Source organism: Ambystoma mexicanum, chromosome 6p (assembly GCF_040938575.1).
Source record: "Ambystoma mexicanum isolate Mex_15411 chromosome 6p, UKY_AmexF1_1, whole genome shotgun sequence".
Lineage (NCBI taxonomy): Eukaryota > Metazoa > Chordata > Amphibia > Caudata > Ambystomatidae > Ambystoma > Ambystoma mexicanum.
The window spans coordinates 490451762-490468223 of NC_090935.1; the positions used below are offsets into that span (position 1 = coordinate 490451762).

The following is a 16462-nucleotide window of genomic DNA, read 5'->3' on the forward strand; positions in this document are numbered from 1 at the left end:
CCTGCACAAGAAACGAAATAGAGACCATTCAGCCAAGCCAAAAAACAAGTGCAAGGGACACTTGAAACCCACAAGACCGTGAGTGACTTTCACTCGACCACCAGGAAATGCAGTCCAAGGGAACAGAGGGACGGATGGACTGACATATTATGGTTCTTAGACAAGTTGGAATTGCTCATCCTTTGTTACTTCGAAGATATCCCTGATTCTTAGGTTCAGCCCTCCCTAGACCCCGGGGATGTTTCTGTCATATAATAAACTTCATAAAACTGCACTTTCAGAGTGTTGAGTTGTCTGTTGATCCCTCGGCAGCAAGATGAGACAGATCATTGCCAGGCAATGGTCTATAAGATTAGCCTTCACGAACAAAGTGGCGAAGATAAGGCTTCAGCCATCTTCAAAACGTGCGTACATCAGGCTTGAGCACCATGTGAAGGGTGGGTGAATTTAAGAGTGGACAGCCTTAATTGAGGAGCGGTCAACCAACAAAACGTTATTTTCTGGGCTATTGGCTGGCTACCAGGCTTTGGGAGGTAATCCATAGATGTCTGATGTTGATGGGGTTAGTAGGCAATCTAACCAGTGTTCAATGGTAGTTAATCTACAGATCAACCTAGTTAAGAACATAATACGCTCTGTTGTAGGACATTTCCTCTAATGAAAAACAGCGCAAATATGCAGCATGAAACTCCTCAAAGCCCTTGAGTGGATATTTGTATGGAAACCAGGGGATCACCCAGATTCTCATGCTAACTCTGCCCTATGCTCTATTCCCACCTGGCATTTCTTGTTTTTGTACAATATGTGGCCCGCACATGGTTTCACGCGGTTGCTCCTCTACGCTATGACAAATTGAATACTTTGATTGAGACACAGTCCAGCTTTCTCCTTTTTGCTATGCAGATAATCCAACATGATCACCACCAACCGTGAATGCGCGCTCAGCAATGATTGGCAATGGCGGCTACCATGTAAAAACAAGGCGGCTGCCAATAACGTAAATCCCTAAGGAGTCAGCATACCCTTAGCACATGGTAATATTTAGGAAAGTGCGCCTTCTGCCCACATCAAAATGGAATATGGGTTGAGAGGCATGTGGATTCCCTGCACAGAGCAGGCAATCACACACAGCACACTTGCCACTCTGCATTCCGTGCATGTAGTAAATCCCGTCCAAGAAAGCATAGGTAAGTAGAAACATTCAGTGAGTTTGTCTCTGCCTGTTTTTTACTCATCTGTGCTACTTTGTGCTCTGATACAAATGAGTGTGTGAATGTTTTTTTCTGTGAGCACAAACTGATACATGTGGTAATTCAATCCATCTGCATTTTAATGGCGATTTTCTATCAAACACAGAATATACGTGACCTACCTAACATCAGCCTCAGCAGTTGCCGCATGCAATGGTAGCCTCCCATTCTTATCGGGGATATTCTGCTTGGCACCATTTCTTAGAAGACTTACACAGCCTTCAAGCCATCCCTAGAAATGAAATAAACACAGAAGCGTGAGTCATTTCGATTCACCAACAACATCCTCATTCAGTTATTTGCCCCTCAATGGTAGGCTGCAGGCACAGACCCCTCATTTTAATGTGGTCGTGGTATCATTTGGGGTGGATCCAGACAACATCTGCTTACTGAGTACGGATCTGCTCCAATGGATGCACGCTTTAGCTGTGGTGAGCAGTGGTGTTGGTGGAAGACTGGACCACTTTTAAAGGCTTGATTAGGGCAATGACTCTCAGCAGGTGTGGGCGAGAAGGGGGTGGGAAAACGCCATAGTATGACCTGTCCTATCTGTGATGATAGGAATACATTAAGCTTAAGGAGTGTCAGACATAAAGGCAGCATAGAAACCAAATATAGAGCTAGCAATAAAAGCACACAATCAGATCTATGCCGCTGTTATTAGAGTGATTTTGTGGCACGCTAATGATTAACCTATGATTGCCCGTTTAGCGAAACAGAAGCCGTTCAAAGAGGTGGGCATGTTACATGGAACCACTTATGTGTTGAGCAGTGACCTCTGCCTCTGATGAATAGTCACTGATCACTAGCCTTCAGCTTATGCTTTACACCAAACCCTGATCTTAATCCACTATAGGCATGATCAGCCTTTTTGAATGTTTAAAGGGCAAACCACTTCTCCTTTTACTCCTCTTGCAAGGCAATATGTTAATGTCACGAACTTGCTTTGCATAAGAAACCAATGGCATAGCAGAAGACCAAATAAATGCAGTACCCATTCCCTGCATTGTTAGTTGTCTTTTGTGCATGAAATAAAACGTAGGAATTGGCAGATAGAAACTAATGTATCAGTGAGTCAAAATGTGTTTTAACTGGAAAAATGTAATCTTTTTGTAATCATTTATTTGCACCTAGTTATTCATTCACCTAAAAAGATAAATGTTTACTTCTTCCGATCACGCAGTAATAAAATTAGTTTCTTCCTGTGGTACTACGTGCACATCCCACCAGCCAGGAGCAGAAGCAAAGACGAAGAAGGCACTAGGAAGACGAAGGAACCTGAACATGCAGATCCACGCAAGTTGGAACATCCCGCCAACAAAGAAAAGGGTACACTATAGGGGCAACAGTTGGGGAACTCCATGATAGCCCAATACAGAGCTTATGTGGTCGGAAGAGCCTTCTCACCTCAAGGTGCTTGGTCTAAGAGGAATTCACAGGAAAGCAGCACTGCAGAAACTCATGAATTGTCACAGCAAGGGAAAGACAGCTCAAATAGCAAAGAGGACTAGGAGGAGGATGAGAAACAGTCCATAAATGATATGCAGCAGCCAAATGAAGAACCTGGAGCCATGACGAAGGTCAGAGGGCACAGCAGGTATGGGCAATCCTGGTCTTAGAAAAGCAGCATCCCATCTTTGTGTGAATTAATTCAGAAATTCAGATAAGAGGAATGAACAGGGTCTCTCCTATGCACATTCCTCATGTGATTGTTTTATCCAGCCCCTCAATCACAAGCCAGGTAGACACACAAAGGTGTTGGTTACCAGCCAAACAATCTGACCTTAGAACTACCAAACACTCACAATTTGTGTCCTGAGACTATACGGGGCACAACAACAGTTTAGGCCATATTAACCCACACTAGAGTGCAACTGGGCCCTTTCCTCTCCTCCACTCCACTCTCTACCCGCAGCACCCCTCAGGACTCTATCCTATTGCCGTGGCTCTTAGAAATCAAGTGGGCCAGAGGGGCAAGGTAGATATCAACCTTCTCCCCTCACTTCAAGTGTTATGCTGATGACACACAGCTCTCCTTGAAGCTTCCCTCCTCTACCTCCTCTTCTTCCTCTTCAAACCTGACTGCCTGACTGCTATTCAGGCATGGTGCTCTACTAATATTCTCTGCCTTAATGCCAGTAAGACCCAGATCCTTCTAATTAGGATGGCTGCTCCCTGCTTCCCTTCCACTCTCTGAACACCCTCCTTGGGTCCCCTCCCCTCACCATCTTGTGAGGCAAAAAAACTTGGGGTCATCTCCTTTTTCACTCACATCATGGACCTTGCCAAGAAGTCCAGCTTTCAGCTCCACCTACTCAGAGACACACTCCCTCTCCTCACCTTTCCCCAGAAGCTCAATATCTCCAGAGCTCTGGTTCTCTCTAGGCTGGACTACTGCAACAGCCTCTTCCCCAATCTACTTCTTTCCTCCATTTGCCCTCCTTAGCTTATCCAGAATAGGGCTGCAAGAATTATCCTTGGCCTCAAACCCAGAGAATGCATCTCACCAGCCCTACAATCTCCACACTGGCTCCCAGTGGCTGCAAGGGCCACATTCAAGACCATCTGCATCATACACAAGGCTTTCTGGGGCCTGGGACTCTGCTACACCCAACTTTCTGTCCCTAAATACCTCCCCGCTAGAGTCCTTCGGTCCTCTAGCTCGAACTCTCTGCAGGTCAAATGTTCTCCAAGTAGAGAATGGGGCGTAGATCTCCTTCTTCGGTAGGAGCCCCTCTCTGGAATGGCCTCCCTGTCCCTCTCAGACTTGAGCTGGATCTCCTTAAATTCCAGAAACCTCTCAAGACTTTAGTTTTCTCCTCCTTTTTCCCCCTCCCCCTCCCTAGTTAATGTTCCCCTACTGCCGAGACTGATGCCTGGTCCCTTATGAGCCTTACAGGGGCCAGGCCCTCCTCAACCAGTTTACCCCAGCACCCCTTAACCAGTACTTCCCCCAGGCACCTTTCCCTGGCTAGTCTCAGTCTGGTACACCCCATCCCCGCACTAGTTGATCCTTACCCCTGGCTCCCCTCAGCACTTGCCTGTCCCGAGGGCTCCCACCTTCCTGCACTCCTCCCGTCCACCTTTCCCTTATCCCAGTCCTTCCGTCCTTACCTACCTCCTCCCCTTGCACTTATTATCACTGAAATGGACGGTCCAAATGTCAAAAGGCCTAGTAGGACTGCTTATCGTTGTTGCCCCCCCTCTTTATTTGCCTTGTGGTGCCTGGAAACACTTGTGTATAGGCGCCATAGAAATGGCAAATAAATAAATACATATAGAGGGTGGTAGGCCAGGCTCAGAGTGTGCCCATGTTTTCACAACAACCATTTCAGGCCTGCCTAGTGGCTTCCACAGACAAAGAGGTGGCTAGAAAAAAAATGACTGGGAGTGAGGCTTAAAAAAATGCATGTCTATCCCAATGGCTACCATACTGGTATGTTGGACTACTAATGTGATATAACCAGCTGCTCCCCTGGTAAAGCCAAAAATGAATTGCAGCTGTCACATCTCTACTCCCCAACACAAGTGTATGGTGACATAATCATTTGAGGGAACAACATCTAGTGCTTAAAAAAAGCACCCCTGTCCATGGGCCGTATGAGCTACCATAGGACAGCACATACAAAAGTGGAAGGTGGACTACAGTAGAAGTCCTTCTGGCCACAAAAGTAAGGTCAAAGAGCCAAGAAAACCAACAGGAAAAAAAGAAAACCAATAGGAAAAAGCACAATGTTTAGGGTCCCATAAAATAGAACAAAAGAATCCCCAAATATGAAATTCTGTCCTTTCAGTGACATTTAAAGGAATATGTACTGATTCCAAGCTTGGGAACAGTGGCACATTCGAATGCCTTTGTAAAACAAAGCATTCTATGGGCCAAAATCATCAGGAGGACTTTCATAGGACACTGTTTCCAGAACCCAGGTAAATCCACCTCACCTGGTTCACAGGGATTTACAAATTCTCTCCATTTTGTGGTCTTGAAAGCTTCCAAGAGTAAGGTGGGATATGTGAAGTCATGCTCTATCACTATGGTTACAAAACATTTAGAATGAACAGGAAAATCTGACATGGGCGGAAATTGAGAAGGAAGTTAGACCTCAATTCTCACCTTACCAGTCTATACAGGACGCAATAAAAGCAGCTTGTATTATGACAGCAAAGCCAAATATGTCACCTCACCAAAACTTTCAAAATTTAAAAAGGGCATTTTCACACTTGGATGTGGCCTTGAACCCTACCTCTGTAGAATTTAAGACAGTATACTTTTATGGGCTTCAAAAAGAAATCGTCTCCCAGTTAATTTGTGAATTTGACAGAGAAAAACCCCTAGAATGGATAATAGAACAGGGGACCAAACTGTATGAATGGATATTTGGTCAGAGAGAGGAGGGACCTAAGACTAAAGAGACAAACCCAAAGTCTAAGGAATCCGCACAAGCGATTTTAGAGGTAAAATCTGTAAAGATGCTGCTAGAATCAGCCCAAACACAGGCAAGGAATGACATGACATCTAGCCAACGGGGCGTGCCTCTACAGAGGAGGACATCATCCCAAACTCCTATGTTCCAATCCATTGATCCAAGCAATATGAATTGTTACATTAGCCCTAGATATCTTGGTAATTATCCCAGACTGGGATTTCAACACGATATGCCAGGCCTAAATAACAATCAAAATCAAATGTGCAATAGCCCATGCTAGACACTATGGGCCCAGAGTAGATTTGTCCCTAATACAATGGTATATGGGCACCAGAAAAGACCAAGATATGTGGATAGATTCATTGAAAATGGAAACCAGCTTAGGGAACAATTCCTAACAAATGAAAGACAAAATATGAATGATGTCCCTCGCCAATATAATCAATCACCACCACTAGGCTACCAGGGTCAAAGGATGGTCACTCTGTGTTCTTCACCTCCTGTATCACATGAATTCAGAGGTGACACAAATAAAAATCAATCTCCTGAGAGATATTAGAACCAGCACACTGGCTTTTTTATTTAAAACCTTTATTTTGGGTTTTTTCAACTTAATACAAACATTCTCACCCACATTAGGGTGGATTTAACTTTGCGCCATCCCCTCACCCCCCCCACTCCACTTCGCCTCATTGTTCTGTGCCTCCATGGATTTGTTCTCCACCACTCCGTTTCACTCTTTCAGGGAGTTAAGTCAATGGATTCGGCTAGTTGCAAGTTTGTGCCCTGGATTCATTGGGTACTTGAAGGAGAGGAAGGGGTTTCTTTGTCTTCGTTAATCAGGAATAGTACCACTGGGCCCCTGATGTCTGGTGGGCGTGCGTGTTGGGGCAGTAGTTTAACAAAGTCTGTCTCGACGTTCTGACAGTAGAGGATGTCCTTGGGCCAATTGGAGACTGCTGGGAGGGGTCCTCGGCCCCAAGACATGGCGACTCTCCGGCGTGCAAGTGTTAGTAGTAGTCCTGCGAGTTTTCTTATTGGCGGCGAGAGCAGTCTAGTCATCCCCAGCAGGGCAGCGGTCGTAGTGGGTTGTATCTCTTCTCCCACGATTGCCGCTGTCGTCTCCAGGACTTGGTTCCAGAATGGGGTTAGCTTGGGCAGTCCATGCAAGGTGGAAGAAGTCTGCCGCAGGGGTCCCACGGGATGGTGTTTATTCGCTTTCATTGGTGTGAAGTAAGTTTGATGGAGGTAATTAAAATGAATCAGCTTAAGGCGCTATTTTTTGTGTTTGTCTCAGGATGAATGTCCAGTCCTCCTATGGAATGGTTATTTGCAGGGACCTTTCCCATCTTGCTTTTATGTGAGCATTGGTAGGGGTTATGTCAGTAATGATGGATCTGTAAATTTGCGATACTAGTCTGCCTTCCCCCTGTGCCTTGATTACGTTATGGAGAAGTTGCCAGGTCGGAGGTTGACGTGGAAAGGTGGGCCAGATTGTTTGTAGGGTATATCTGTTTCTGAAATAGATAAATGTGTCGAGGGCGGTGTCCCCTCCTCTTTGTTTTGCTTGCTGGGGGGGGGGGGTCATAAAACTGTCCTTGATGAAGAGTTCGCCCAGTGTGCCTATGCGTAACTTCTCAACCCATTGGTGAAAGACCTTCTCTGACATCAACGGGATTCCCGGTATAAATTTGACAGGGAGGAGGGGCGAGTATTGTGTCTGCACTTCATACTTTTGTGCGATTTTCTTCCAGATCTTGTATGTTGAGAGCACTATGTTCATAGTATTGCTGGGGACCGGAATCTGGCCGACGATGACTGCTCTCAGCAGATTGGGTATCGCAAGGGCTCGCTCCACTTGGACGTGGGGTCTGATCATTTGCGTAGAATACAAAGAACTGAGGAATTGTGCTTGTGCCGCCCAGAAGTATTTCTATAGGTCTGGGAGGGCAAGACCTCCGCTGGACACCGGGAGGGTCAGTTTTGAGTGTGCGACTCTGGCAGGCTTGCCCGACCACAGCAGCTCGAGGACCATGCTTTTCAGTCTCTTTAAGAAGGATTGCGGTAGCAGGATAGGGATGTTGGTGAATAAGTACAGATGTGTCGGAAGGATCACCATCTTTACCAAAGAGGCTCTTCCCCACGAGGTTAGTGGCAGAGTCTTCCATCGCGAAACTTTTTCCTGTAATGTTCTCACCACTTCTTCGTAGTTGTCTCGAAACACGTCTTGATAGCTTAGCGACATCTGCATCCCCAGGTAGCGGACTCGGGACGTTTCCCATGTGAACTGGAAGTCGTCAGTAAACGGCTTAGTAGCCGGAGTCAGCGGAAATATGATGGATTTTGTCTGATTAATTTTTAGCCCGGAAACTGCTCCGAATTTGATCACCTCTCTCATGACTGGGTTCAGGTTTTCTGTTGGATCGCGTATGAACAAAGCAACATCGTCTGCATACAGGGATATGATTAGTTTGTGTGGGCCTATGCTGAGTCCTCTCAGGTTTTGTTGTTCTCGTAGATTGGAGGCTAGTGGCTCCATTATCAAGGCAAATATTAGGACCGAGAGTGGGCAGCCCTGTCTGGTGCCGCGTTGCAGCTCTATGGGAGCTGACTTTGCTCCGCCTGTGATGATGCTGGCTTGAGGTTTAGTGTATAATAGTGATGTTAATTTGATGAAGTGGGCTCCCAGTCCCATCCTGACAGACACACTGGCTGATTCATGGATTATTTGCGCCGAAAAACGGGAATTTGTGCGCCATTCTGCCCGCAAATCCCCATTTGTTAAATAGTGCTTCGCGGGCAGAATGGCGCACAAATCCCTGTTTTTCGGCGCAAATAATTCCGTGAATCAGCTTGTTAATCAGTGTGAGTGTAATCATTACCAGCCGAGGGCACAAACAGAGGAATTCAGAGACATATAGAGGTTTCAATGCTTAGAGGCCCAAGTCAAAATTTTGTTTGAACAGATAGGAAAATGATGTCCAAAAGCAACAGCCAAGTGAAGGTGCAGAAGGCCATAGGAGTGATCTTGTATGTAGGGACAACAAGTGACTATCTAATGACCTCTGCACTGATGAAAACGCAGATGCCCACAAATTGCTTTTAAATAACGGTACTGAATAGCTTACTGATTTAAAAATGAGAAAACAAACGGATGAAAATGAGAGAGGGAATTTTAACACACACAAAAAGGGAATGTGGTTCAATTTAGAGTTGGACTAGATTATAAAGGTGTGTGAAGATGAAGAGCAAAAAGGGGAAAATGAACAAGAAAAACCCAAAGAACAGAGAAGTAGATTTAAAAAGAGCATCCAATGTGAAAATAAAACACAAAACAAAGAGTTAGGATCAACAGATAGATTATCCTTACTTGATAGTAAAAATACTGTTGATACCCACACAGAGGAAACAATTGCCCAAAAGGTAGGCACAGGTCAGTCATCTGAGGAGTATTTTGAACCATGGATATTCCAAGGGACAGAAATGACATGCTCCATGCAAAATGCAGATAAGGGTCATACGTCAGATGTTGACAGGCTGTCACGTGACACTTGTGAAAATACCCAGCCAATAGGTTAAAATGTGGAAGTAGAGAGGCCCCGACAATGGGAAAGATACAGTGAGAAATTGGGGTTTGAACACTAGGGGTCCCATGTCAGAGGGGCAGTCAGTGGCTACACTCCAAACGGGTTCTGAGCCCAGGAGAATAGACAAAGAATTTCAAAATGAAGTAGGCAAAAAGGAGGGTAAAATGTCATATCATAGGCCCTTTGCCTAGCCCTTTGCCTAGCAAAAAGTGAAAAAGAGCTAACAAAAGTAAGCCCTGAAATTAGCACAAATTCACACTTTTTATGTGTACTAGAAGAGGTTTCAAGATAGGTACTATGCTCCTATCACTATTGAAGAAAAATGTAATGCATTTGCGATGATTGACACTGGTGCCCAAGCGACCATAATGTCAAAGGAACTGGTGAAAAGTATCAATGAAGGGAGAAACCCACACAATCATTTAAAGTCCGATGGCTCACTTCGGGATGTTCCGGGCCAGGGCATCATCTAACTCCTGCTCAATGTCCCAGAGGCGGTCCTCCTCCATGGCCCGAGGGTCCGAAGGGCAGACGACATGTTCTCCTCCAACTCCCTGCGGATTGCCTCGAGGCACTCGGCCCGCCTCAGGGCCCTCCACATGGAGTTCTCCACCCTGACCATCGTGAGCCGTGCCTCTTCCGCCTGCTGCCACTCCGCATCTATGGCGTGGCCCAACCGCTGCCACACGGAAGACACTTCCCGTCCTGGGTCCTCCTGCCCTCCGGCCGATGCCTGCCCCTCCGATGTCGAAGGCCCCGAGCCATCATGGCTCCCACCTCGTTGCTGCTGCTGCTGTGCCTGTGCCCGTGCCCTGGCTCCTGCTGCCTGCACATCCTCCACCGGCCGGGGTGCAGTCGTTGATGTGGCCACCCCTGCTGGACATCCGACTCCCGACTGTGGCAGGGATGTGTCCTCCACCAGCTTGGCCGCAACGTCAGAGGCAGCTCCACAGGGCACCCAGGTGACACATGGGTGAAAAGATGGCACGGAGGACGACTGGCGCATAGGGTGTTCAGTTGAGGAGGGGGTCGGAACAAGCTCCAGCAAACGGAGGAATCCGGCCTGGGTGACCTGTCCCAGTAGGCCGACGCAGTCAACGAGCCATTCGAGATGACGTGCAGTCTCCTCATGAAAAGACTGCAGGTCACCTCGCATGGCCCGTTGACGCACCGCCACACCAGTCAGGACAGGCTCAACCCGTACCTGGATAGCCACGTCCGCAGGCAGAGGAAGGCCAGTTGTTGTAAGCTCATCCCCTGCCTGAAAACGGGTCTGGACATAGGCATCCCTGCTGGTGCAAGATGATGCAGTGACAGGATCAGGGACAGGATTGCACACAGGCACCTCCGCGGCGGCCTGTGTTTCCTCCTGTCCCTGGTCCTGCACTGGACCACTAGCACCAGTGGAATCCCCACCTCCAGACCCCGTCTCTGTCACTTGCACGGCCTCCTCCTCCACCAAACCCCCCACCAACCTGGATGACTCCGTGCCATCTTCCCCCGTTGGGCCCTGTGGGGTCCCAGCTGCCCCTTCTGGGAGGGGAGCTGGGCCTTGCGTGTCCCGGCTGGCGGTGCGATCCCTGCCGCTGTGCTCCACAGCACCTTCTCCGCCCTCTTCATCAGTTGACGCTGCAGACAGGGAGAAATAAAACACAGGCATCAGGGCACACTGTACAATGGACAGATACACACATGACAGTTGTACATGAGTGGCATTGGCAAACCTCAGACATGGCATCACAATCGCCAACACACATGTCATTTCAACTCGCACACATGAGCCATACCACAGCCATATCGCAACAGCCAGCACCATCCATACACATACAACAGCATGAGCAGGCAAAGGTGACCCAGACATCACATGCAACACAGGGAGTGCACTACACATGCATACACACCACCACACTTGCATGCATGTGTACACCTTTGCCAACTGTCGCAGTGTTCAGAATGGCATCCATGTCACATCTGCCAATCAGGCTTCCACATCCCGCTGGCACATGCATCTATGCTGCATCACTGTTGCACCCTTGTCAAATACACACACATGCACATGTACACAGTGCTGATACATGCAGCTGAAACCAACATCCATGTGTGACATCACGAACATGCCTACTTACATACACATTCATCCAAACATGTGTGCCGACACAACTGCATTTGGCATGCAAGCCTACACACACAAGCACCATCCATGTCTCACACATGAGAGCCCTTGCATGTGTTAGGCTCACGGCCCTGTACTCCCCACCCCATACTTGGCCCCATAAAAACACATGTGCAACCTGCACACTACTGGTACATCACCACATGCACAGCTTACAATGATGATGCATGTACACTTACCGCTCGATTCCAGATGGGTCTGTCTCTCAAGGACCTGGACGTGGAGTGCTGGGGATATGCGTTCCAGGACCCTCATCTGATCGCCCGACTAGTGGCCCCGGCGCCCCTTAGCATCCGCTGCCTTCAAGAGGCGCTGGGCCTTGTTGAGGGACCTGGACCTGAAGTCCTCCAAGCGCTTCTTGACATGATGGAATAGTCGGACTGCCACCCCCTCCGCGTTGATGGCAGTCACGATGTCTGTCCAGATCCGAGTCTGTCCTTCCTTGTCGGCGCGTAAACTTCCGAAGAGGGCATCATACTGCCCCAGGACTTGCTCCACCAGGACACCAACTTCGGTGGCAGTGAAGCTGGTGCCCCTCTGCCTCTCTGGCCGGGGGTTGCCAGTGGTGCCAGATGTTGCATTGCCCGACATGACAACCCCAGAGGCAGGAGTGGGTGGGCAACTGGGTCCTGGGGCTGGTCTTTGGAGCGATGGAATCCCAGTCGGGAGTCTTCGGTTCCAGCAGGGGTGGTCACAGAAACTGCACCCCTGGCTGATGTGCAGGCAACAAATGGCAGGGCACGTGGGCAGTAGGCAATCAGGCAGCAGCAGATGGCAGGTGGGAGCGTGCTCGGGGCTCTGGGGGGCAGTAATTCGGCCTTCTGGGCAGGAGCGTGGTCTTCCGTGTGCTTACGCGTGGCCAGCTTGATACGGAGTGATTTGGCACGTGAAAATCCAGCACGTCTGCATGTAATTCGAGGAAAGGGCCTTAGCGCGTAAGCGCGTCAGCACACGTACGCGAATTCATTGGCTTAAAGGCCACCAGCGCGTATGCGCGTCTGTGACGTGTGCGCGGGCGTTTCCCTGTACACGGGTGCATGTTACACGTCCCATGACTGCACGTCAGAGTCTCAGCTCGTGTAATTGGAGTATGGGGCCTTTGCGCGTACATGCGGAAGTGAAGCTGGACGTGTGGGCATGTTTAAAAGGTACGTGTAGAACACCATTTCCTTGTACGTGCTTTTCGTGGAGAGCGAGTGGGTGAAATCTGTACTTCTAGTCGGTTCACACGCGATTTACTTCGCGGCGTTCCAAGTTCGTACTCCCTGTTACCTCTGACAGCTTTTTCTCTTTTTGTCTTTTTCCTGAGCCTGTTTCCTCAAACAGCGTTCACTTCTCCTGTTGTCCTGTCTCCTTAGACAGCGTACAATTCTTCTTTTGGCGGGGGTGTTGCTAACGCGCACACGCGCATATTTTTCACGCGATTTTTCCTGGCAGACAGTGAGTCGCGCACGTATTTAACATCTGTGCTTGCCCAGTGTGTTGCCTACCCCTTCAGAGGTCAGTCTAGGCTGCGTGTGACACGCATACGTTCATTTTTGTGTTTCTGGGTGCCACAGCGTAGTGCAGGTTTATTTTTCCACACACGTGGTCTAGGAGGGGTTGCGTGCACATTATCTCACTTTTTTGGGGTGCCTGTGCGCTGCGTGACCCGTCATCTTCCCCCAGGGGTCACATGCAGCCTTGCTAGAGCACTAGGGTACGAATTCCATCTAGTACCCTACCCCTTTGACCCCCAATTGCCCAGGACAATAGTTTACTGCAACTCCCATATGCACAACAACATCAGTGCCATGGTTGGGAGGCGAGCACGCGGTAAGGGTGGCAAAGGTGGCCGAGCCACAAGAGTCGGCCATGGTGGATACGGTAGGGGACGTGGCCGGGACTTGCAGGGTGCCCCTAGCCCCCCCATGTGTGGGTGACCAGTCAGGGACACCCATGCACCCCCCCTGGTTGAGGGTAACGTGGCTGACACCATCCCTGCTCAGCCCTTGTTGGACCAGCCCATTGTGGCACCAGACCTGGCACAGGGTGACTCCATGGCTGACTTCCAGGTCAGCAGGTCTAGGCCACGTGTGGCGGTGCACGTTGGTGTCACCAGGCCACGTGGATCAGGGGCAGCTATGTCATCTGCTGCCCCGAGTAGGCAGGATGGGGAGGCTGCAGGGGCAGCTGCGGCTCCATCCACCCCAGCTCTGAGTCTCCCAGCCAGGACAGTGTCGGTCCCAGTCCATCCTGCTGACATTCCCCCTGACTACATCACACTTCAGCTAATGCCTGCACCAAGTCCCATGGTGAGTGTTCATTCCCACACTCCTAGTCCACAGTCCACCGGGGCTCCTGCCCCTAGTGTCCAGAGCGGCGTAGGACACTCAGGATCCCCACCACCTTCCAAGCGGAACAGGAAGAGTGCTCGTCCAGTACAGGCTGATGCCCCAGACACGGCTACACAGTCTGGCCCACCAAGGAAGCCCAGCTTCAATCAGGCCGAACTTGATGCACTTGTTGAGTATGTGTCCGCACATGACAGCGAAATGGTGATCACTGCAGGATGCAAGACCACACCTGCACAACGTCAGGCACACTGGCAGACCATCGCGGTCCTCATAAGTGCCCTTGGATTCGTGAGGCGCACAGCTAATGATTGCTACAAGCGCTGGAATGACCTGAAGCGCAGGGCAAAGAAAAAGCTCAAGTCATGCCGCAACTCTAGTGACTGGAGGTGGGTCTCCAGCAGAGGACATAGAACTCACTCCACATGAGTATGTTGCTGGGACCTACGTCATGGAGGAACAGATCCAAGGCGTGGGAGACCTTCCAGATTACGAGGCATTGTCCGGTGAGTGCACATGCATGTGTGTGTCATCCATGTGCATGGTGTGTGTGTGAGGGTGTGTGCGCCTGAGTGGTTTGGGTCACCCATGTGCTTCATCCAATACATTCTGCGCACCAGGATTTGGGTATTGCAGTATCCCTTCTGGCAACAGTAGACATTCAGCCCAACCTCACGCAAGTTGCCCTTGAAGTGTCATCTTGCCACAACATAGTTGCGTATTATTCTGTGTGCATTCAGGCTGATTGTCTGCATTCCACCACTTTCACTAGGCATTTCTCAGTCCTATTGTCACATGTGTGACATGGCTATGGTACATGCCATCTGTGTGATGGCATGTGTCATGTATGTGTATTGGACATGCCAATCACAAGCCAATCTGTGATGGCACTGCTAGCCAGCATGCAGCAAATGTGTTGGTCTTCCATCTTGGTGTCATCAATGTGTGCCATTTGCCTCCCCTTCATACGCAGTGACGGTGCATGCATGGGTGGGTTATAGTCCTGTGGGACATGTCTCAATGAAGTACTGTTTCTGTTGCTTCTCAGCCCTAATTGTGTGCCATGGTGCTAATGCCTGTTCCTATTTCTTTTCTTTCATGTCTTTGCAGGGGATGATGCACTTGATACTGCTGGGGTTGTGGAGATGGTGCAGACCCAGGAGGGGTCTCAGGCCTGACCGGGCACCAGTGAGGGACGTGGTGTGGTGGTGGGTGAGAACCCACACTTTCTGCAGACCATCATCGCAAGGGGTGTCTCTGGATGCACCTCCCCTGAGCTCTATTCAGGTGTCGATTCGGATGATGAGACCTATGTGCCGTCGCAGGTAAGTGTTTCTGGGAGGGATTCTGTACTGTCCAACCCACCTGCACCAGGGGTAGAACCCTCAATGGGGATGTCAGTGTTGGTAGGTCCGCCTTTGGTGTTTACGGATGCAGGGTCACACTCCGCAACATCTGATCCTGTTCCTGGGCCAGCAGATCAGAGGGGGAATGCAGTCCTGCAGCCTCAGGCAGTGCCGGCACAGCAAGGCGCAGTTCGCCTTGCCCCAGACAGGTGTGGTGCCCGCCGACGCGGTGGTCGTACGCCACCTGGCAATACCGCATGGGAGCAATCCATATACGGTATGGCAAACCAACAGGCAGCATCATCTGAGATGATGGCTCAGGCCATGGATAGGGTGGCCACTTCCACTGTCCCCCAAGAAAGGCTGATTGAACAACTACAGCAGGCAACAGACTCCATATGCCAGTCACACAGGGAGGACATGTTGGCGTCCAACAGGGACAGGCGGGCGGCACTGAAAACTCTGCGGGAAGCCATTTCTATTGAGTGCCAGGGCCACAGAGAAGCCCTGAGGGTGGAACTCCGTCAGCTCAGGGTAACTCTTGTTGAGCTTGAGGCTTCAACTAACACAAAGACAGAACAGCAGCTGGAGTGGCTCACACGTATGCTCTCAGCTGAGATGCAGGCAACTAGGGAGGAGGTCCGGGCATCCTGTGAGTTGTTGCATGGGGACCTCCGCACGATTATCCTCCAGAACCAGACCTTCCACACCTGCATGCTTGCTGCCATGGAGGACCTGACTAGCGCTTTGCGTGGGCTGCCTCCCATAGTGCCACCACCTCCTGATGCAGTTGCAGAGGGTGAGAAGAGCGACAGCAGCGAATCTCTCACAATAGGGTAGCCGTGCAGGCCATGAGCCCATGGAGGTGTTTTTTTTTCGCAAGATCCACACAGGTGGGTTTTGGTGTGCACCCTGTCCTCGGACCTCCTGGGTGGCCTCCCCCACCCACCCTGGCCCATTCATGGCCATTTTTGATTTTTGAATTTTTATTTTTGATTTTTTGGACAGTATGTTGCCTTGTGTGGCTTCCGTGGGCATACGCTGTATTGTGGCTGGGCACATGCAGGCTTGTCCTGAATTTGGGTCAGATGCTTGGGTTTGTGTGACACACACCCCTCCTGCTTCCCGTTTCCATGGGCTTGCAAAGGGTGTGCCCAAGTGACATTGACTTACACAGTGACGTTGGACTTTGATGTGTGGGCAGTGTGTAGTCAATACTGCGTATACATTCCTAGTGCATATTGTTGTTGTATTGTACACTGCATGGTGTATTGATATGTATTGTACACTGCATGGTGTATTGATATGTGCCTCTGCATCCATCTCATCCTCCTAATTTGCAGGTC

At 49.6% G+C, this 16462-nt stretch overlaps 1 protein-coding gene across 2 annotated transcripts in view; it reads right to left on the bottom strand.

Annotated features, from left to right (window-relative positions):
* ANKRD55 (ankyrin repeat domain 55) overlaps nucleotides 1-16462 on the bottom strand; it is a 1206736-nt gene that overhangs the window by 592436 nt on the left and 597838 nt on the right. For both annotated transcript variants that reach the window (XM_069627296.1, XM_069627295.1), the window contains exon 4: nucleotides 1373-1482. In XM_069627296.1, the coding sequence (XP_069483397.1) occupies nucleotides 1373-1482 (110 nt within the window). The remainder of the gene's footprint in view (nucleotides 1-1372; nucleotides 1483-16462) is intronic.